The sequence below is a fragment of the Semicossyphus pulcher genome, unplaced genomic scaffold (genome assembly GCF_022749685.1).
Source record: "Semicossyphus pulcher isolate SPU_LCO1_2020_fin unplaced genomic scaffold, fSemPul1.0.p SCAF_3, whole genome shotgun sequence".
Classification (NCBI taxonomy): domain Eukaryota; kingdom Metazoa; phylum Chordata; class Actinopteri; order Labriformes; family Labridae; genus Semicossyphus; species Semicossyphus pulcher.
Window position 1 is genome coordinate 27976791 of NW_027211704.1, and position 24851 is coordinate 28001641.

Here is a 24851-nt window from a genome sequence, read left to right on the forward strand (position 1 = left end):
GACAGTCAACAAACTCTCACACTAAAGGGGAATTTTGTCTGTGTTAAGGGAAAAACACAAATATGTTTTAAAATTCTTCTCTATTAAATTTTTGGCTTCGCGCATTAATGAGTATTAAATCTGTGAGGCTTCAGGCTATGACAAAAAGAGGATATGACGTGCTTTGTATTCATGTACCAACCTTTACTGTGAAATAGGAAACAGGTATGAGATGCACTGTAGATTTCATGACTTAAAAGGGGATTCAAAGACTTTATTATGATGACTTTAAAATGTTGGTTGGTTAAACAGTTTGGCCCATCAGCTACAAATGCAGTCCATATCAAATTGCTCTTTGCTGCACATTTCTGCTGTCTTTTTGTGTTCCACACCTTGTGAAATGAGCATGCTGCAGGAAACAACAAAGGTGCAGCTAAGGAGAACTGTTCTGCCGTTCTCATCCCACCTCTTTTCTTTTTTCTACAGATTGGGATACAGGAAAGGTGCAAATCGGATTCCATACATTTGTGATTGGATGTGAGACTACTTTGACCCAACAAAATTGAAGATGATGTTGCTATGGAAACTGCTGGTGCTGCAGTCTCTTATGGGGTGCCTTGCAGGTAAAGTGTCTTATTAAGAACTTTTGATGCATGCCAAAGCTGCTTTGTGAAGTTGGAGGCCTTATTCATATGTATTTGGGGCAGTTGACAGTATGAAAGCCGTAGTTTAGAAAGGAGCAACCCTCGAGTAGATAAGCCATTAGCAAACATGTTCTTTTCCATTGATGTTACATAATAAGGATGTAGAACTTATTCAACGAGGCGGTTATTGTTAAAGCAAGCTATTGGCTGATGAATACTTCAAATCTCATAAAATATTGCATTTTGGCTTTGCCCTGTTGTATGTAGCACTCAGGAAAGGTTAGTGGCATCATCCTGAATGTGAATGAGGGGAGTGTTCCGCATCAAAGCAGAGAGAAATTATTCACTTTCACAAAGTTTCACAGTTGGTAGCGTTTGAAGTGTGAACCTACAGCAATGCTACAGTAAAAATATCAGATTGCAAATGCAATGTAAGTAACACTATACAACTTTATAATGATTCTTGTGACGTAATCTCATAATATACGTGAACTGAATACAAATCAATCAACTAATAGGCAAGTAAGCAAATAATAAAATAATTATATTTTTTCTAATATATATATAAAAAAAAAAAATGAATACATGACTCCTGTTTGGATTAAAAGGGACCCTGGGGGTTGAGCACTAGCAGTGCTGTAGAGCCATGTGAATGCAAACAGACTATAAGTTTGTGTGTTTACATAAAACCCCACAGGATACTTTTAATTCTCTTGTAAGTAAAAAGTAGTTTGTTATTTTATCAAATGAAATATGTGTGTGTAGTTTGTCTCGGCAGCGTATCATTTTTAAAAGTCCTGTGTAATTTGAATAAACTTTAACATGGAATTATGTAGTTGCTGTTTTAATCCCGGTCAAGTTAAAGGGACAATATATCCCACTATAATGTGCAGTATAGGGTTACATTTAAATATTGTAACACCTAAAAAAATAATGTATCATCTAAAAATTAAGAGTAAATGTACTTCAAAAGGAAATTATTTCATAGTATAAACACATCAGACACAAGTATGGTACTCTACAATTAAGACGTCTTCAGCTTTGAAATTCCCAAAATGGAAATGCTGGATTTGTTGCAGAAAACTCTTTGTAAACTCATTTAACGTGATTTCACATGCAGAGATACCAGAGTTAGCGGAATCATTTGAGAACCTGACTGACGCTAACTGGAAGATCCCTGTAGTTACAGTCGTTAACCAATCAATCAATCGGGGATTCAGTGAATTAAAGAATGACAGAATAAATAAATCAATAAAATATATTCAGAAACCTGTTACTACAGCTACAATAAGTAATTGTTATGTGTAAAAAAACTGCTTTAAAAGAACAGTACATTTCTCAAAATGATCCATAAAAGAGGCAATGAGTTAACACTAAGTCCTTCCTGGGCTTTTCAAATGCCCGTCATTAAATTACTGCGCAGTAAAGTTGAATTATAGCTTCATTATACCACAGTGCCATTTCAGCCACAGCCTCCCTGGCATTGATCACATTTTGATGGAGGACTTTAATTTGTCTCCTTTACAAATAGGAGAGGTCAACGGAGAGCATCAGCTGAATCACTCAGTGTTTAATCAACAGGTTTTATGCGAATCAAGATGAAGAAAAGACTCTATTGATGAGGTCTGTGTTCTGCTGAAACCCTTGTTCTCATTACTCAGCACACATTAGGCCTGCTGTGAACCTCTTGTCCTCTCCTGCAAATTAGATCATCAGATTTATTAAAGGGAACCTTGAGCTGTATTGCATTGGCCTTGTGGTTAAGCATATGCATGTCATTGCCTGTCCTTTTGCTGATGATCCCACATGATAGCTGGAGATAATTGACCAGTGCAAATTCAGTGTTTATCACAAACATTATCACCCATTAGAATGCATATTTTGGGAGATGCAAACCTGGATGATGTTTAATTACAATGTATTTTAACATTTAGTGTTAATGTTTTTTCTACAGTATTTGTTAATGCCAACTATTAGAAAGCCATCAGTATGATCCCACCACCTTATATAAAGCAATGCAGTTACTGAGCCTTTCAATCATCAGTCTTTCATAAGAAAATAAGCCTGTTAAACTAGCACGGACCTCTGGGCTCGCCTCTTCTTAAGATGATTAACCTGTGCTCATCTGCACTGTTAATGGATTGATGTTAATTAAAGGCTTAGAAAACAGATTTATTAAATCAACAACAACAAAAAAACTCTTTCCTCATCCCCATCTAAACATATGGAGTGAATGACATGACACTCTGATGACACTGGCTATTAGAATACTTTCAGGTTTCCTCACTTCTGTAACAGAATTTAGAGGTTCTATTTAACCTGAAAACTGGGTGAACTACAAGCCCAACCACCATCCTGACCTCCACAAATATTTTTTGTCGACTTTTCATGCATTGCATTAGTTCGTCAATTTCACATAATTTGCTCCCCAAATCATTCCATTACCTCTACTTCTTCTCTCTGTACGTTTTGTCCCATGGGTGCTTCAGGAGTCAGTTGATGTTACATACTTTACGGTATTTCTCTGAAGTATTGTATGTATTGCCCCTTCCTTTCACTTCCATACATGAGGTGCACTACTTCCTGCCTTGAAAGTAACCACTGAATGTCACAGTGCGTTGCATATTCATCCAACATTTAACACAGTCCCAAGAGATATTGAGCTGGTGTCACAGATTCAGCCTTATTCAGCTCAATTTTTTTTTATAACATGTTGAATACAATAAAGTCATTGTGTTAATATAAATATGTTTTTGTCTTTTATTCAGACAGCTTTGATGTAAGAGATTGAGCAGGTGCAGGTTTACATCATGGTAAAAGTGGGGTTAATGAGGACACAGTTCTTACATTTTTAAACTACAGAGTGAGAGCAGAGTGTGCTCTCACAGATCCACAGAGAACGTCCATGAACCACAGCTGTGTAAGGGTCATTTTTATACTAAACCTGTTTTATCTTGCTCACTAAATTCACTAGACATGAACATTTGGCTTAAAGATTCTCTCAGGGACATCTTTTCTCTGTAAGTACTCTATAATGCTAATGTGTTCTGGATGGCAATGGATGACAGGCCACAATATAATTTGAGGAGCGGCTGGGAATTGGCAACAGAAAGCAGCTAAGATGCACAATATGCAGGCCTAAAAATGCTTGGCTTTTATAAGCTGCAGAGTGCAAGGATTATATTTGCAAGTGAGGTGAATCTTTAAGGCAAGTGGAAAGGAATTGTACAGATGTTTATTGCAGCTTTAGCAACACTTCTCAGCCTGGGGAGTCATAAGTTGATTTGTTTTTCATGCACAAATGATTAAAAAAGCTTGATAATAACACTTGTGCCAGTTGAATCTAAAAATCCAATTACAGTTTTAAATGAGCTACCTGTGTGTTCACAAGCTGACTCGAAAACAGGCACCCATAGGCAACAAAATGATGTTTCTTTTGAATTGACTGCAACTACAACTGAAACAGGCCATTTTCAATGTTTTGCGATTTTCTGTGAGAAGTATATAAAGGTGGGGTGTGTCAAATTCATCGAACATCTCCTTCCTGTCTGATAGTCGTCTGCTCTGTGTGTGTGCTGGAAAAACTCACTGTTTGTACACAACCCTGGCTCTGTGAATGGGCAACAAACAAAGTTGTTTTGAACAAGCCACGCAACACGATTCCATCCAAATAGCAACAGGTAGCATTTGTGCACTGGTCTCTGACCTCTGCTACTGCCAGAGACTCACCCTCTTCCTGTCCTCACTCACAAGAATCAGAGCTACACTGCGAAGGGATATATATTGCTTCCTCTTTTGACGCTAACTTAACCTCGGGCAGCTGACACTTCAAATTCCTTCTTTTTTTTTTTGTTGCTATTAGTTGTCAATGGAGTTTACAGATATGCCAGATCCTGAATTATATGGTTTGAGTTCAAATATCAACAAACTTTCTCCAGGGATGCACACATTTAAATACTGGTGTATCTGTTATGAGGGAGATGTGGGACATGCAGGAGTGTGAGCTTTTACCTTAAAAAATCAGCAGAAATAATCGTCCATCTCTATGTATTCAACTGCAAATAAAAACACATAAAGCATTCGCCTTGGAAATCTATGTAGCTGATGTTCCAAACTGCATAGCAAAGCAATTGAGTGTGGGACTGGAGACCACAATCAATTTAACTTGCAGAATGAATGGCTGTGTCTTTGAAATGCAAAATTACAATGATGAAGACCGCTTGTGCAAAGTTATGGTTTCCAAAGGTTCCAGTTATGGCTTGTTTTACTTCAAATGATGCAGACCACCACGCGTTCAACATTTTAAACGTGGTTGATGACGTAACCCCGACCTGACAGGATGTGTCCAGATTCCCTTGTAAACACATATTTATTCAATTGCAGGGTGGCATCATGAGAAGGTGCTTTATTAGCCCCCAAAAGTACACAAATAAATACATTTTATGAGATTTCAGGTGTGATTGGTCTTCAAAATTGAATCTACCTACTGGCTATTCCCAACTAGTCTGCCATGATTTATTGTGCCATGAGGAGGGGCCAACTATGAATGTGGTGTTTAAAATAACCAATACTACTTGTTCTGCCTTTAAATCAGTTCCCTGCTTCGTATGCATTATATATAATATGTGGATACATAACATGCATTAAGCTTGCAAACATAAACATAAACACAGTCTGCAAGTTTCTCCACAGGAGCTTCTGTTGTATTTTTGAATCACACTAATTCGATTTTCTTTTTTTATCCAGACATTGAATCAATGCTAGAATAAATCATGTAACAGACAATTTACCCAAGGTGTGTTTCTTAACAAGTGATAAACAAATGGAGCAATTAAACAGATGATATCGAAATTAGTGATAATGAATGATTAAAAATGTCAGCCTCTTGAATATTTCATATGTAAAGATAACTGCCTCCAGCTTACAGCTGATATAAATACGTATGCTAATCTAACAAAGCTTCCTCTGTAGTATGCATTAAATATTAATTCTATTTTTTATTTATTTATTTGCATATTCATGTGAAGGGTAATATAGGCATCATATCTTTTTTTCTTAGAAGATTATTAAACTTAGGATTGTTTGGAGCGCACACTTTTTTTTTCAGTGTTACTTGATTTATGCTCGAACTCATCTCCCCTGTGAACTGCCCAGTATGATCAAATTTGTTTGAGCCGTCCGCCATTAAGCTGCTCTTCTACTTAGCTCAAGAGTAGCTGCTTAGAAAGGTGTGTGTGTTTGTGGTCGTGTGTGTGTGTGTGTGTGTGTGTGTGTGCGTGCGCAGATTGAATCAGTTCATAAGCTGCTCTTCCGCAAGAGTAAGAGTATCCGCAGATATACATCTCCTATCTGTGATATTCACAGGCATTGTTTTATGGAGCCCAAGCAGAGTATTGTGCTGAGGCAACAACTAAATAAACAATGAACAGTATTGTGCAAGTCCATTAATCTACAGAAATAGGAAAAAAATGTTAGACAAAACAAAAAAAAGATAAGATTAATAAGACTTTGTGTTTACTCAGGGGAAATACACGTTAAACCACTGCCTACTTAAATGAAAGAAATGCAAATAAAATAAGAAAAGCAAACATAATATAAAGATCACATTAAACGCATTATAAAGCTGTACAATTCATGTAATGGATAAGATAAGATGAGGTAAGATGAGATTAGATATGATAACATGGAACTTATTTATCCCGAGGGAAATAGCTGTGCAGCAGTTGCATTACAGGAATTCCATTACAGCATTAAAGGAAGTGTAAAAATATGAAATATATACTCAAGTGCCAATCCAAAATACACAAACAGGTTCCACAGTCAAGACCATAGATATGTAGAGCAGTAAAGGCTGTAGTGTTATGTGCAATAAGTTTATAGTGTTATGCAAAATCCCAGAGTAATGTGTCTACGTTTCACAATACAAGCAGATGTGTAAAGACACAAGTCTGAAAAATAAACATGTATTAATATATAATGTTATGTATAATGTCACCCATAGCTTTTTAAGGATAAGTCTGCCTTTAAATCTATATAACTGTCAAGCAATTCATCCACATTAGCAAGCAAGCAAACAATAGCTAACAAAAGCACAAAGGAACAACCTTGAACTTGTACGGTGGGACGTCCTTGGCCTGTTGAACTGGGATCCTCATACAAACCACAGCTGGACCCTTCAAACAATTTCATTACAATTTCATTGTGATGCTGAAAACATTAATTGCGTTCAAAAAAAAAAAGAAAAGCACTGAGCCGCCCCAGAAACTAAATCCTTTTTATTAGGTTTAATCCAAAGACCTCACTTTGAGGTATTTTCATTTGCAAGGTTTCAACGGTACAAAGCATTGCCAATTAAAACTGTTGACAGTGAGGTTCATGGATTATTCAGAATAACCAGGATTTTGTTTCTTTGTTTGTTTGAAAGAAATGTTCAAGTGTCATTTCTTCAGTCTGTTGAGCAACAGAAGCAAATTGGGAAGACACAAATCTGGACGTTTCAAAACCTCAGCAGTCAGTATGTACAGCACAATGCTGCCTGAAGAAGTATAACATCCATTTTTGCCTGAGTTTGAACAGAGCCCACACTGAATGATGTACTGTATTCCTTTGAGTTCCTGTACAATAGCTATTTTTTTTACCAAGACCTTCAGACAGCCCACTTATGGCTGTTCTCAATACATCCCCTTACATTTAAGCAGAGACTTCACAACTGAGAATCTTTGATCTGCTGTTGTCTGTAACCAAAGGCCTGTTACAGCCTCTGCTACCAACAAGAGAAAGAACAAATGACTAACAATATGTTTTTGTTATTTTTGTATGCCATATATGGGTTCTGCACAACAATACACATCAACTGACATGAAAATCGAACTATAAGAAATAAACTAAATGTTCTGAATTGAGTCCTTATGTACATTTAATCCAGGAAACTAATCAGAAGGCACATTTTAAGAAGTAGTAAAAAGTTCTGTTAAACTAATCAGAGGCACATTACAGTTCACTGTGCTCACCTAAAGTTGGTCAGGGTGAAAAACTTCTTTGAGTATTTGACGCATTTATGTAAACTTACTTGTAGTGATGGGATATTTTTTTACACACTAATTAGACAAAAAGACAATGTCCATCTTACAGTGGGTCGTGTTTCTAAATGTTCATCTTTCCACATTAAGAGCATGAGAAAATGACTGTAAGTCTGCCGTGTTATATTACAGTGTTATCCAGTTAAGGCTGGGTTTTATTCTTTCTGCTTTAACAAAACCAGAGAGTGTGAAATGGACTCTTGCTGCATAAACATGTTCCATATACTTTCAACATTTTACCCTGTATTGGAGGATTATTATAAAATACTTTATAGAGTACAGCATGAGTTGTTCATCACATCCCAAGCCCATGGTAAAACGGCTATATGAGATCCAGAGTAATGTGAGGGAGTTAATGAAAACCTTACTTCACAAAACTGGCTCACTCGGCTGCTCCTCAACCTACTTTTTTATGTATGCTGAGCTGTGATCTATAAATTCATATACTGTCGCCAGCAATTGGACTAGAGATTCTTTGCTTTCTCTGTTAGAACTGTCACTTGTCAGCACGGAAACTGCTCTTTGACAGACCAAAGCAGCTCCTCTGTGAATACTAGCAGGAGAGTTGGAGCACGGAGATGAATAGGAACCTGATATCCTCTCATTTGTAACCCATTCTGTCAGTTAAGGTGCACTGCATGTGTTTATTTTTAGGACATTTTATGACAAAGACCACACAATAAAATAGATAACAGTAACACACAGATGCACTGATTGACCTGATTTAACATTGTACACTGAGAGGTAAATGGTGACAGTAGGCTATTAAAAACAACCAAGGTAGAGGGCCACAACTTGGAGGCTCTTAAACAGGATTGCAGGGATTTTATCAAAATTAATAAAGGTTTAATCTTACTGTCATTTAATTTAGTTTGAAATGAGTAAAGTTCGAGAGGATAAAGTTAAAGATTGACAATTTAAATATTGTTCCTTATAGCAACAACTGTCATCTTCCTATGTACAAGGTGGATACATATAATATTTAGCACTACATTAAGAGTAATTAACTCAGTTTATTCTTGGAGACTGGGATGGCAACATATCTAGATGAAATAGTGACTCCACAACAAAGCCACTGACTGAGAATGAGTTGCCAACAACACCACTGTTATCATCATCATACTCATTATCACAGAGATCAATGGCATTATCATTGTTGGTAGCAGAACCCCACATTCAACCATAGTTATCATTCACACGGTCCTTTCAAACATGATTCTGTCACAATACCTAACAACAAGCCTAGTTTATAACTACATTTTGTAATGGCATACATTGTTCATTTTCTCTACACTAACTCAATTCTTGTTTGAGGTAACTTCCAAGTATAAACAGTCCGACACTGATTTTAGTTTTTGTTAGTTACTTTTTGTGTATGCTTTTTACAAGTTCAGTCAGAGAGTCACTGCTCTTTGGTAGACAAACTATGTAATGGAAACATTTTTTTAAAAAGTAACAAACTATAGACTGGAAAGCTGATAATGTCAAATATATGTATCTGTATAGCTTTACTTTTAAGTCTTACCTCAATCAAACTCAATTTACTGAGCTAAATGTTACCGTTCCCACATTTTTGACATGAGCACTTCAAAATCTCATGTTCACTTTTCATCTGATTCCCTTTTTTGGTGTCAACTGTCAACTACGTTTCAAAATTTTGTGTCAGTGTCAGAAATGCTGCCAATGCAAGTATTCTTCTGAAATGCTCACTGAGCAGCTTTGCAGCTCTAGTCTGAGGCTGGTAAAGCGCTAATGGTGAGACAGCCACATAGCTGGGGGGAAATGTGCTGCCATTTAGCCATGTGTCACCCCAAGACTGGATTCACTGAGTGAGTCATAGCCTGCCCTGAGCAGGACAAAGTATGTGTGTTGACCACTGCAAGCCTACTGTCATTGGAAATAGGAAAATAGGACAAACTGCTGAAGTCATGGCATGATGACTTTCAAAAACAAGGTTGAAACTTAATATTTTTATTATGATGCTACATGTAAAAGAATCATGATCATGTCTTCATGTCCAAAATATAGCTGTACTCAATCCTTAAACTGTTAAAATGACTGTACTTTAGAAATATAACCTGCATTGTTCTATGAATTATTTCCATTCAAATAAAATGGGTTTGTCCTAAAACATTGTCTACGACATTTTTTTATAATGTAAGAGAGTCAAACATATTGCAATGGAACCCAGATAATACACTACATTGCACAAGGCTACTTTGCATATGCAAAACAATTGTACAATCCTTCAAAGTACACTGCATATTAACCCATGCTTTTTCATGCCATACAGCTCTTATAATACAGAGTACTCACGCACACACAAGTAAACAATTCAGGACAATATAGGCAAGGCGTTTATTTCTACAGGGCTTTTCAACAACAATGCATTTCAAAGTGCAACTGTGCAAACTTTCTGTATAAAGAACTGCAAACATGGAAAATGGACATTTCTGGCAGAACAGTAAATCCAAGTCCTGTGGATGCTTACATTCATACATGCATTCTCCTTAAAGCACAGCACTCCTGCACCCTTACTCGGGGATCTTGCATGCAACCATAGGGCTATAATTAGATCAGGAGTCTCCTTGCAAAAGCATAATCTGCTGTCACATGGTTGAAAATGTTGCTGTACCCGACTCAAACCTGATTTTGCTGTTCAATATGAACATAGGACCTTTTCTTGCTTTTTTTCATCCAGCATTATATACAATTTCTATCAGCCCACAGAAGGTAAGAATCATGCTTTAATGCCTTTTTTAATCTATGATGTGAAAAGATCAGATTTTTCACAGTCAGAGGAAGTTCGAGAGTTTTTTTTATTCAGTTATAAAATCCCAGCTCATCACAGAGTGTCTCTCCTGCTGGGCTGTGGACAGTCCCTGTCAGCACTGTCAGTCACAGTGGAGGGCAATAGAGGAGATTGTACCCTTGTCTGGTTCAAAAGTAGTTTTTGGGCGGGCTCTGCCTGCACGAGTTTTATAATCCTCACCAATTTCAAACTTCGGTTGCATCATGCATATAAGAAGAAACTTCACAGATATTTTCCCCTCTAATCTCAAACATGAAAACTCCACAGGAGATGAAAAAATGGCACTTCACTCACAGGATGCTATTAAGGTTATCGTATGTTCCAGAAAGAGCACCCAACCACTTCATGTGATATATTATCTCATGTGATCTTAAAGGGAAGCAGATGCAAAATAAAATACAGAGGCTGACCAACACGGTCAACACAGGTTGTGTAATCTTCAGTCAGAACTGGAGGTGAGATTGTATCTGTTTTTTGTCAACAGTAGTGTGGTAGCTGACGTTAGGCTCAGGGGCTAATATGTTTACCATTGCTTGGAAACACAGTCAGAGGCTCTGTCTCCTTGTCTCCATCTGTTGTGGTCCCGCTCAGAAAGAACTGAGGTAATCGTCCAGATTGAATCCCAAACATCCAAACATATTTGTTATCATTGGGATTTCTCTGATGAGTCTGCCATTCGGGAGGTTCGAGAGTGGATCCTTTAAACCTCTCATAACCAGATAATGTGGCCTAAACAAACCAAACTCCTACCCTGTTTCACTATTCTATCATATTTCCCCTTTACACTTTAATCTGTTTCTTCCTTTTGTATACTCCAATGCTGTTCCTCCTGCATTGCTTTGTAGACAGTGACAGAGCAAGTGAACAAAAAAGCACTGTTTTGTCTGACAAATTTTCTTGACTGATAACTTGAATCTTGACTTTTAGGACGCATTAAAACCTAAAGTCTGTTAGTTTGGTCCGAATCAAAGACCAAATTGTTACAAAGTTGCATTTTGCCTTGAGTTTGGTTTGTGTTCGGACCAAAAGTTTGGATGCGCGGGGAAACTGCTCTCTGATTGGTCAGGATTTCCATGTGGGAAAACTCCCTGAAGTAAACAAAGCAAGAGAGCACACTGATCAATCACTCTCAACATGATCGCTGACTTTTTTTTGTTGTAGAGCTTTTTACTTTTAACCAACATTGTTCTCCATGTCCGATCAATTCTCCTTTAGTTTCAGTAAACAGTTTGAGTACCTCCGTGTTCTTGTGCGTTTCCACAAGCATTATGTGAAATTGTTTGGTCAGCCCATATTTCTATTTCCTCATTGCTCCCCCACGTCTGTCCTCTACTCATCTCGCTGCATGTCTCTGCAAAAAACCTCTTTTCTAGCTAACCATGGTCCGGTTTTTTGGTCCGCACCAGAGTTTCATTCCGGCGTTCACACCACCTAAACGAACAGCACCAAGGGGACAAACACTCCAGTGTTCGGTTCAATCGGACTAAACAAAGCTGGTGTGAACCCGCCCTTAGAGTGCACTAGTTATCACATATACAAATATTTGGTATTTGGCTTTACTTGTAAGTGGAGCTTTGCTAAAGGCTAATTACTCTTGATTATCAACACAGAATACCGCTTGGCTGTGTCACAACTCTACTGTAAAAAATTACAGTAAATTCACAAAATCCACCCAGAACCTGACTCAACTCAACCACCAAAATTAAAATAATAATAATAACAATAATAATACAATTTATTTATATAGAGCTTTTAAAGGTACTCAAAGACACTTTACATGTAAAAACAACATAGCAAGTAAAAGCAATATACAGTATTAAACAATCAAGGTGCAGAAAAATAAAGTTAAAATGTGTATATATATATGAAAAACAAAAAAAAACCTGTTACAACAGTGATCATGATCTGTCACAGATTAAAAGCAGATTTGAAAAGGTGGGTTTTGAGTCCAGGTTTGAAAGAGGGGAGTGAGGGAGAGTGTCTGAGGTGATGCGGGAGGGAGTTCCAGAGGGAAGGGGCAGCAATAGAGAAGGCTCTGAAGTAAAGATTAACTTTACCCCTATTAATGAAATGATAAAATGATGGAAGAATCTCAGTTCAAGCGTTATCCTCCACATTTTTCATCGCTTGGCTCCAACACATGTCTTTAGAGGTCTCTTACATAACGACTTTCTTCCGACCACTCAAAGCGCTTTACAATAAATGCCACTTTTAAATTATCACAAACATTCATACATTAATGATAGTGCCCTGCAAAGAGCATAATTATCTATCACATTCAGCAGCAATTTGGGTTCAGTAACCTGCCCAAGGGCACTTTAACTGAGGGAGACTGAACCACCGATCTCTACATTAGTGGAAGACCAGCTCTATCTACTGAGCCACAGTAACCTCATAGCTGGTGGTAATGGATAGAATTTAACAGACGTACAGAGACAAACAAACAATATATGATATTTATTAAAAAAGATCTTTGTGAATCTTTGGCAATCAGACATGCAGTGAAAATGCTGTTCCAGTTGGCCAGAAAGAAATGTATTAAATGGCTGCACAGGCGATAGATAAACTCTAGGAGTGAATTGTTGCAGAGCTCTGTGATTCTCATTTCTGCTGTGCTCCTACAAAGAAGATAGGTATCTGATGTGATATCAAACATGTGAAAGTACAGGTTCAGCAACAGGCAGCAGCTTCCTGTTTGTGTTTGTAAAAGGGTTATGAGAGAGTGGGGCATCATTACCTGTACTTCAAAACACACTTTGAAAGTAATAAAGTCAGATGGCGCTTTCTGCTCAGTACATTAATTTATTGCTCGCAACAGATGGCACTCTTTAGCATATCAAAGAGTCCTTGCTCAGCCAGTTTGCTGAGTTATTTGTGTTTGTATTGGCCATGAACGTTTAATTTAGCAGTAATGTAATCTTAGTTGAATTTACTTCACCTCAATGAACCTCCCCAATCAATGCTAAGTCCGGAGTGAAGTAAAGGGAGGAAAAACGTGTTTTTTTTAATGGTGGGCATCGACAGGTCATAGCAGGAAAAGCAGAGGTGTGATTAATAGCATTAATAATTGCTACTTTGTGCATACTGGATTACTGACATGGCTTAGTGTGATTAAATGAACAGAGCCAGTTACGGCAGGTGTAAGCAGGATATCAGGAATTGGACCAAAAGGCAGACAATTAGGGCAGAGCTGGTGCAGATTGCAGATATTCTAAACACATAATATGGTTCTGAGCTCAGAAGACTGAGGCAGGCAGGCAGACAGGCAGGCACAGGCAAAAGCTATTCCAGGATACACGTTTAGGTAACTCACTTGAATCTACAACCAAAGCAACAGAGAAACAAAGGTGAACTGCAAGGAAAAATTGGTGCAATCATTCGCTCCCATGGTTTCTGATACCATTGCTATGCAGATGACACCCAGCTATTGCTGTCATTCCCATCAGACGACACTACAGCCTCGGCACGGATCTCGTCATGCCTTGCCCATGTCTCTAAATGGATGAAAGAACGCCACCTTCAGCTTAACTTGTCCAAGATCCCAGCCAGTCTCTCTATGCAACCACAGATCAATATCCAGCTTGGACACACTGAACCCCTTAAGGTTCAGGTGTCCTCGATTGCTCGGTGATGTTGATTTGCCCTGGACAACATCAGGAAGATCAGACCCAACCTATCAGAGCATGCAACACAACTGCTGGTACAGGCTCTAGTAATATCACGCATTGACTACTGCAACTCCCTACTGGCAGGCCTTCCTGAATGCACATTCAAACCTCTGCAGATGATCCAGAACACAGCAGCAGCGCAATTGAACATTTGAAGGGCTCTTGCATCTGACAGAACTGGGCGTGGCACGTCTTCTCTAAAGCGCCCCTTAATTAGTTTTAGCAATTTCAAGGTGTTATATGGGTCTGGGGGTTGGGTGTGCTCAACTAGCTCAAGAAAATGTAATTGTCAATGTCACCAGCTTGAAATTTCTAAAGTAATTTCTATAAAATTTGGTCTGCAGATGGACCATCTCCAGGTTTTAAAACACAGCTATTGAAGCCAAGATTTACGTGGTAAAGCCATTTACGTGTGTTGTACTAAAACAAACTCATTCCAGGAAATTAATCTAAGCCACTTTTACTTCAGTAGGTGGATAATTTTGTCAAAAAAGCTAAATTAACTGGAATTACATGCCCATATTGAATCTTAGTCTGCAGGCATTTGAGTTTTCTTGAAACTCTTAGGACACACTATAGACCTGGTAGATTTTTTAAATCAAACATAGTTGTAGTTTAATAGAGGATCATGTAACTCAGAAAAATGTATCTTCAACCAGTGAGTTTAAAAATGAAAAGGGTTATTGATGGAATCCTCCCAGTCCCATTTGTGATACATTCATGATGTTATACATTCATTCATAGTGTGACCTACTGGCAGTCAAAAGTAAGCCACATTTGAAAAAATTAAGTCAATGATTACATTCTATTTTCTACATTTGTAATTTGTTTGTGTTTTTAAATACCAAACAGTTCAAACAGGCAATAATGTATAACATGTACACACAATGCAATAGTGAGGAGCATTATGACTATCGCATTGTGAAGAAGATTAAGGTTTTTTTTAAATGCATTTGGTTGGAAAAATATGGCACCAATCAGAACATAGCACAGTTCCAAATGTTTCATTGCTAACTGAATAAGTGAAGCTGACTAACTCTTGCTCATTGTTGCTGGCTAAGAGAGAGTGTCAGGCATACAGTCATCTCAGGAAGGACAATGTCAAATAAAGGACAACCACCACCACAAATCTGATAAACTGGGAAGTAATCCTTAAGGAATGCTATGTTTTCTTTTTAACATTCTGTGAGTGTCTTTTTGTATCTTTTGTGCCGTCACTTCTTTTATTTATGCAGGCTTTGATAAACTATTTTCACACATCGAACCTGCAAAGGAAAGATGATCCATCATAGTGTATGATGCCATCTCTTATTATGTGAGATTATTATTTTGGGGGTAATGATAAGAGGACTGTCTAAAAGATTCTGCCTTTAGAACTGAATTAGCATAACCATTACCAGCAATGGAGTTTGACAAAATGCTCACTGTGATGGGTAAGACGTCTCAAGCAGGTTAAAGATTTCCAAAAATGTAGTGGCATAAATGAAAACGAACTACTGTGTGAAAGGTCGGAAGAAAATTACAAAAATATAAATAGTCCATTTGGAGTTTAAAACAGTTGCAGTGGAAAATAATAACTTTATTAATTTTGCTAGTACAAATGGAAAGATAGTAATCCCCCCCATTCTCTGATCAATTGTTTTATAGTAGCGCAGCAGCCGAAGTAACCACTACACAAGGTTACTCATTGTTAATGACATTTGTAAATGTTCTCTGCACTTTCAACTTATATAATTGTTCGCTTGCTTTTTGGTGGATATGGAGCTTCAAAAATATTAAGTTACTTTGAGGAATACCTCCAGGTATTCACCTGTACACCAGGTGCACATATTTCTCAAAAAATAATGCAAGGCTTAGAAAGGCTTTTGTAATCCTGATGGCAAGCCCTTTAAAATGTAATCAGAAACAACAAAACAACAAAAAGAGGCATTAGACCAGCGGGAATGTAAGGGGCTGACGAGTGATGCAGAGGTTGCCCTGTTCATTCTTGACAGGTGACGGTAGCTCTTATGGTAACAGCTAACGGTAGCACTAAGCTCCAACACCTAGGGGCAAAAAGGTGCTCCACACTAGGAATCATAACTATAATGATAACTTTAGTGGTATTTGAACATTTTGCCAGCAATAAAGTTTCCTTTTTGGAATAAACGGCATCTCTCCTCTCGCTCTCCTTGCCTCAGTGCTGCAGAGAGACGCTGCACAGCACACACCATTTGCAAAGCGTTTTTTTCATTGGAATGTTCATGTTGCTTACTGCCACTTTAACAGTCTGCTTGCACCAAATGAAGAAGAGCCACTTCACAACAGGATTTCCTGCAGAATGAGATTATACTTGTTGTGGTAGCTATAGAGATCAAAGCGTTATTTGTACCAGGCTGTAAACATGTTGAGCATTTTCATACGGGGCCGAATGGGGATTGACGTGTTTATGGGGCGGGCCCAAGCGGCAACCTCTGGTGCTGAAAAATGCCAAAAGCCAAAAGCGGAAGTAAACAGAAACATGTTTACAGCCTGGTACAAAAAACGGTTTTGTTATAAATAACTAATTTTATTGTTCAAGATAACTGTACGGGGGGTGCATACATTTTTCAGTCCTGAATGTTGCAGCATGTTTAAAACCCACCATGTGTAACATTTTCTAGTTGTAGAAAGAAAATTCCTTTGAGTTTATTACAACAATGACATCACTCTATCTTATCATAAGACATCACATTAACAGACTTTGTGTGTTTCTGTTCAAGTACTCTTTCACCACATATTGTAAATTATAAGAACATTGTTTTAATATCATTAATTTATTAATGTACTTATATTTAAAAATAGGAATAAACTGTCGCCACACCTATTGGCAATTTAGATTCACCAATGAACCTAACGAGCATGTCTTTAGAATGTGGGAGGAAGCCGGCGTACCCGGAGAGAACCCACGCATGCACGGTGAGAACATGCAAACTCCACACAGAAAGGCCAACTTTGTCCAAACTGGGGTTTGAACCAGTGACCTTCTAGCTGTGAGGCCACAGTGCTAACCACAGCCCACATAAAATACAATATTAACAAAAACATTTTATTACAAACATTTGCAAAGAAAATATGGTATCATTTTCTCAAAAGTGACATCCACAACCACCGTGTGTTCAGTGGAGAGAGGGTGGAATAGTTAGATAAGGGTGGTGGGGTAAGAGGGTAGAAAGGGATTTTGTGCTAAGGCACATGGGGGTCCAGAGTATTTGGGGCTGGCTTTTGTAAGCCAGGGATGGAGCTGGACTGCTCCGAGGAGGGACGTTGCTGAGGGTCTTCATTTAAACACAGGCGCAGAACGTCCTGGCAACTTTGAGACAACTCCTCGCTGATCTTGACGTTGTTGTTGAGGAAGTCTTTTATATGGAATCTCCTCCTGTGCAGCATGTCATGAAGGACCACGCCCAGCTGCCACACTGTGGTGGGACTGGCCCTGTAGGTCCAGTTCTGGAACCACTCAGGTGGGGTGTGGGCGGAGGTGCCGTAGAAGTATGTGGAGCTCTTCTCGGTGAAGCAGCTGAAGCCAAAGTCGATCAGCCTCACTCGTGGCACTCCAGTGCTGGTTTCTATCAGGATGTCCTCCAGCTTGATGTCTCGTTGGAAAATGTTCTTTTACTGAAGCTCCCAGGTTGCTTCGACCAGCTGCTTGAGGATGTCTCTTGTCTCCTCCTCCTGCAGGGACCCTCCTCTGTTGACAATGTGATTGAAGAGGTCGACAGTGGGGACTGGACGCTCCAGAACCAGGATGAGCTCCTGGTTCACATCATAATAGTCCAGCAGGGAAATGGATGCAGATTTTCCTCATGCTGCTCCACTGGAGATCTTTAACATCATGGCTACCTCCAGGGAGCGTCTTACTCTTCAGAGTGATGCCTTTACAGATTACATTGTGGAATGTGTTTGATGACCACAGGGAAATGGTCTGCTCTCCTTACACCAGCTTAGACAGACCCGTGGCCTCCCTTGCCCAGCGGGTTTAGCTGTTGATATTTGGCCTTGAACTCTCGTCTCCTGGCATCTTCTTTGGTGTTTGAGCTGGTGTTGTTGCTCTTGGTTTCTGAGGATAAGGTGGCATCTTCTTGTCCGTCAAGTTCAGAGACCCTCTGTCTCTTTCTTGGTGCAGTTCCATCCTCTGTGAGTTTCCTCTTCATCCTTGTGTTGTCCTCTGAGGGTTCAGGATCGGAGATCCTCTTCCTGGTGTCTTCTTGATCTTCTGAGGCTTTTCTCTTTCTGGCCTCCGTGCCTGCAGAGCCAGACTAGCTAACAGAGGCTAAAGAAGTTATTTGGAAACTGTATAATGTTCACTATATGGCCAAAAGTATCTGTAAACCCCTGTTCATGTGTTACTCTTTGGTGACACTGAGGTTTCATTCCCTAGTGTAAACAACCTAATAATCTTATATAGTTTTAATAATTGATTGTATTTACACTGTAAAAGTGACTAAATCAGGTTTTTTTCAACCATATAGTATGTCCTCTATAAAACCCTACATTTTCAGCAGTGCTGATGTACACTATTCTCCCATGATGCAATGCTCACAGGAAATGTAAAAATAAAATAAAATATAAGTAACTATTTGTTCTCATGAAACAACTTCCTATCCCAAGAAAAAAATAATCTATTACTTTCTTTCTGACTCTATGTATGAAGTTCACTGGGCTGTGACACAACAAAGTATGTCAAGTTTTTTTTCGTATCGAAATGTCAAAAATCTTCCTCCTGTTATTAAAATGTTCTCATATGTGGTGCTAATACCTACAGTTTGACTTTATTCTCTATCTTTATTTTCCACTTAATTCTTGAAAAAATAAAAGTGAAAGCTGCTTCACAACAATTCATTGGGCCCGGTCTTTTGAGCAGAACTGCCCAGATCATGATAAAACTTTTGATACGTGTTTCTCAATAGAAGATGTTAGATAGAAAGAACACATTGCTTCAGCCAACTTTTCACAATGACATGTCAAGATCATGATCAACTTTGAGAAATGGGACATTATCCACTACCAGTATATTAAAACAGCTGTTCAAGCTGGAAAAGGCAGATCCTAAACAAGTGTCAAATATTCAGTTATCAGGAATACATTCTCAGTTTTTGTGTTCTTCCTCTCAGCAACACAGACATGTCTGTAATTTATTTTACAAAGATTGATCCATTCGTAAGTGACAAACATGTAGTGGAAAGGGTAGACGTGCTGCAACCATCAAAAAGAAATGCAAATTGTCATGACCTGGCTCATGATCCATCACAAAAGGAGGACACACGTGGTTGTTTTAACTTAATGATGTAAATATTTATCAAAAAATACGAATGTAGGTTTAAAGGTTATGGGGGAAAAAATACACTTTAATTGGATTTTCCATAGAGATGATATGATCTGTTTTGTAAGAGAGGGTATGACTGGATAATTATTATATCTTGAAATAACATCAATCAATATATTGCCTTAAAAACATCGACCGGCATCATTTTTGCATCATTCTGGCTCTTTCCTAGTGCTAAACCTGAATTTACACAAAAGATAAATCACTTTAGCTTCAGTTTGAGTAAAGCTGCTCACTGACAAATATAATCTCTTCAGTCAATTCTGTAGTTTAGTGTTATTAACTAACTAAAGGACATGTAGCATATGTTAAAGCAGCAGCAGCACTTTTGAATGTTGAAATAACTGCCATCCAGAATGATGCACTCCGTAATCTGTGTGTCTCCATAATCATGCCCATTGCCCATGAAGGGCATTTCTTAGGTTGACGTGCATGTCAGATGGCCTCATATGTCAAGGTCTCTTCTAGTAGTGCTGCCCTGATCTCTCCAGGCCATTTTACAGTGACAGGATGAACATTGACCTTCCACTGTGTGAGCAGCCTGCAGTGAGCCTGACGGTGCCAGGCCAGCTGAACTACGCTGCTAGACAGACTCTGTGGCCCTTTGCCCCTGGGTCTGCGTTCGTGCACACCTCCAAACTGGCCCAGCTGTCCCCACTTCATTATGTGCTGATTAGCAGTACATTACTCTGTTAGGTGGGTTTGATCCTCTTATCCACTGCACTGCTCAAGGAAGCAACAGCATCTTAATGAAAATTGCTCACATTTGAGTGTTTTTGTACGCTAGAACACCACCTCAGAACTCTTACATTTAAACTGTCTGCCTCATTAAGGTTTTATCAACTAAGTACTGTTGTCTTATCTATTGAAGCTTTCATTAGGATTGAGATCTGCTTGATGACAGTATTAGTGAGAGCTTAGGTGTAGCCATGAAATTGAAGGGCATGTCTGGCTAACCTGGAGTTGGCCTCTCTGGGTGCACTTACCTGCTCTTCCTCAGGAGGAGCAATTATGTCAAGATGAAGGAGGGGGCATCCCCAGATGGCCTCTGAGCCAAGCCCTTGCTAATTGGCCGTGTTAGGTATTCACAGCAGGTTCAAGAGAAAGCACTGTTCTCTTCTCTTTCCTCTGCCCCAGCATCTTTGTTTGGCTTTGTTTTGCTTTGTCAACTCTCGCCTTTTGATATGTATATCAACACATGTTTTATTCATGGCCTTTTGGAGAAAAATCAGTGAAATCACCTTGCTGTTGTCTGTAAGCTCAAGAAGTGTTCGCCTTGTGTTAGTGTGGACGGGATTGCCATTTCAAAGCTAGTTTTGTTACTCCGCCTCACTCTCATGCAACCCAAAGAAATGAATGATTTATGTGACTGTCATGCCGAGGCTGCAGAACAACCTAGACTGTACATCATACAGCATTCTTTCAGTTTTCCGACAGCTTGTAGTTATTTATTTATTTATTTTTTTACCAGACATTGATGCTAATTGAGTGGCTGGAAAAGAACCCAGATGAGACGTTCCTGGCACAGTCATGGCAGGGCGGCAGAAGACAGGCTGGGCTGAGGGGTTTAATGCTCACATCCCAAAGGGCACACATAAAATACCTGTTTCACCAGAGCAGAGGCTTCATGTTAATCGTAATGCTATGGGTGTGACTTTTAATTAAAATTCCCTTTCATTACAATCATGTCAGTGTTTATTAAATCTCAGCACCATGCCTCCATAGAGGCTGAATCTGTGAAATCAGTGCATGTGTGTGAGTTTTTCAGCACACAGGTGCATGACATGGTACAATTAAGCAATTAACATCCAATCATGCTCTGTGGCATGTATGCTAAGGCTGAGTGGGCCCAGTCTACTTTGATTTTGTATCATGATGACAAGAGGAAAAGATCTAAGTGACTTTGAAAGAGGGTTCATTCTTGGGGCAGAACGGCATGAGCTTTAGTCAAAAAGAATGCTCAACTGGCTAGTGTTTCAACAGTAATGTGACTATAGTGACACCTGCATGTAGCTCTATGGAAAAGACATACGAACGGAAATTGTGGTTAACTGCCAACATTGACGACTGCACTATGTAAGGAAAGAGAAGAACATCTCTTTATTAGGTGACTGTGACTAAATCAGCAAGAACTGTCCATAGACAATTACACAGAGACCGATATTATAGTGGGGTTGCAGTGTATAAAGTCCTTATTACAAGGATCAATGCACATTTGAGAGTTCAGTGGTGCAAAAACCAGAGTCACTGGTCTACAGAGAAATTATACGGTCAGATGAGTCACCTTCAACATATTCTCCACAAGTGGCTGCGTGTATGCCTGACGTACACCAATTAAGTGGCCCAGGCCTGAATGTTTGACCCCTACAGTGAGAGGATGCAGAGGCTCTGTTTTGCCGGTTGAGGCATTTTGCTGGCAGAGTTTGGATCCTCTTTTTCCCTTAGAGGGACGGATCACTGCAAATCAATACACAGTTGTTCTTAGTGATCATCTTTATCCCTGTGATCCATCTCCTCTATCGTAGAGAAGTGGTCTCTTCCAGGATGACAATGCCTTATCTGTATTGCACAGAATGGTTTGATAAGTATGAAAATAATTGCAACCGCATGCTCCTGCCTTCACAGTCACACCAATGGAAGATCTAGGACTGAAATGTTAGCGAGAGCTCTCCACCATCCAATAATGCTTTTACATTTTTCTTACGTTGATTAACTGGTTAAGTAATTGTTTACCAAATATCTATTCTACTGAATAACTGGATATGTTTGGGTTGTGGACAACATTTTTGAGGTGCCATCTTAAGCTTTGGGAAACACTGATTGACATTTTCCAAGATTTTCTGATATTTAATATCCAATCCATGAAATTGTAAAAGATGTAATTTTGGATGATTTTTTGTATTTTTCTTTTTGCGGCAGTGACATGCAACAGTGTTGGAAGAATTACATAACAGAAACTCTTCTGTTGATCAGGGGATAAAATCAGAAAATGTGTCATTTTGGAGGCCAGTTACATTTCAAACAATGTGTTTTGTTGATTAACTAGCTTTGGAGGTGAGGTCTCTTCTTAGTTGTTCCCTGTTTTGCTGCTTGGATCCTTCAGGTCTTACATCATACACGCCTTGGCTTGTATACTCATTTGTCACTTCACTGGGGAATTCAGTCACCCTAGTGAGGACTTTAACTGCATGTCTGTCTGGGACAGCAAAAAAACAACAGCAAAAAAACATCAACCCAGTTGTAATTTTAAAATGCATCACGACTAGAGAGTGATGGAATAAGAAAATAGGATTCATTTCTGTCTCAACAAACCTCTTCATGTTTAGTATGCTGATGCAGGTTGTTATCTCCACCTGGAATAAACCTGGAGGGGATGATGCATTAGGTCCTGTGGATGTGTATGTGTGGGTCTGTGTGTCTGCATGTTCACAGCTTATCTCCCAAATTTGTAGACCAAGCAGCATAATATTTTGATATGCTCAATTTCCTGTGATTCACAATATTTGAAAAACTTATTTTATTGACTATTTTAAACAGTCATTGACTGCCTGACCCCAACAGGGTGTTAACTGATAATAATAATAATGATAATGGTAATTATCTCATTAGAGAAGAGAAAGAAGTTAAGACAGCTTACTCATTACATACTTCCATCTTCAGCTCAAGAAAAAATATGTTTGTTATCTCCACCAGGTGTAAAACCTGTGTCTATCTGAGCAGCAAGGAATGCTATTATTAGATTGTACAGTGTTTAGAGTCATCATATGATAGTGCCGTTTTCCCAGTTAGACAAGTTGACACTGTGAGGATGTAAGCAGAAAACCCAACCTCTATGTGTTCATGAGCGTGCGCAGGTGTGTGTGTGTGTGTGTGTGACACAGAAATATTTAAACTCACTTAGTGCAAATAAATCTTCCAAAGGCGAAGGCTACCCCGTCCTCATGAAAGACTGGATTAAGAGTTAAAGCTGTAGTAGGTAACATTCCTCTGGCTCCTAATGGCATTTGTAAGAATCCCCCGCTCCCGAACCACAACAACCATGAGAGCCGAGCAGTCTCTCAGGCTGCTGTCAATTACACGCTGCCCAGCACCAGTACTCCGCGCATGCTCACACAGTCAAACTCCGGCTTGGTTCCGCAGAGCCTTAAAAACAACCACAAGGAATAAAAAAACTGCCCATCCCTCCATTGCCAACTACGGCTTACACTACAAAGACCGTTAAACTGAAGAAGAAAAATGAGGAAAAGCAAGCTAAAAAGAAAGAGTTGGAGTAAACATTGGAGCAGCATTTCAGAGGTGGAGAGAGCTACGGGACCGGAAAGGATAAAAAGGCTGTTTAGCGTTGTTTCATGGCGGTGTGGCTGAAAATGTCTTTGTGAAGTGCCCAGGCAGTGTTACCATTTCAGATTTTCTTCTGATAGTTCTGTGTGCCTGTGCTCTCACGGCTAAATGTTCACAACATCAGTGAGATACAGCTTAGTTGCTGCTGTTTTTTCCAGTCTCTGTTAGCAAACTAAGTGCTGGTGGTTTTGCTGCTGGTTTGATGTTTATCTGCTTTGATAGTGTTGGTGGTGTAATACAATGGCTGCGGTTGTTTTCATTTCACGTTTTTTATATATGGCTCCTTCAGTTGCTGTAGTTACTAGCCTGCACGCGCATGATAGCCTCCTCTGCAGGAAGGGCTTTGGAGGCAGGACTGAGCGCCACGGAGAGAGAGGGGGAGGGACCTGGAGGTTGTAATCTTTAAAATTTTGAAGCAAAGTCCGCTCTCTTCTCCATCTTACCTACTGCAGCTTTAATAATATAAACATTTGGCCCTTGGCTAGTTTGAAGTTTTAATCCTTAAAACAATTCATGCAAATATGCTTTATGCTTTATGATTATACACTGCTCAAAAAAATGAAGGGAACACTTAATTGTCACATTATAACACCAAGTCAGTTAAACTTCAGGGATATCAATCTGTCCATTTAAGAAGTGATTGTGAATCAATTTCACCTGCTATGGTGCAAATTAAAGAGACAACAGGTGCAATGGAGAGGCAAAAGCAAGATAACCCCCAAAAAGGGAATGGTTTTGCATGTGGTGGCCACAGACAGTTGCTCTCTCCTGATACTTCCTGACTGATTCTTCTTTAGTTTTGTGTTCTGCTAGTGTCCTTGTCACTACTGGTAGCATGAGGCGGTACCTGCAGCCCAATCAGGTTGCACAGGTAGTCCAGCTCCTCCAGGATGGCACATCCATACGTGCAGTTGCAAGACGGTTTGCTGTGTCTCCCAGCACAGTCTCAAGAGCATGGAGGAGCTACCAGGAGACCGGTTGTTA

At 39.2% G+C, this 24851-nt stretch overlaps 1 protein-coding gene across 1 annotated transcript in view; it reads left to right on the plus strand.

The window, feature by feature from the left end:
* The first annotated feature begins 522 nt into the window (after positions 1–522).
* Positions 523–24851, plus strand: part of cntn4 (contactin 4) — a 142375-nt gene continuing 118046 nt past the window's right edge. Inside the window, exon 1 of the mRNA XM_069677545.1 lies at positions 523–602. Within this exon, the coding sequence (XP_069533646.1) occupies positions 548–602 (55 nt within the window). The 5' untranslated portion in view covers positions 523–547. The remainder of the gene's footprint in view (positions 603–24851) is intronic.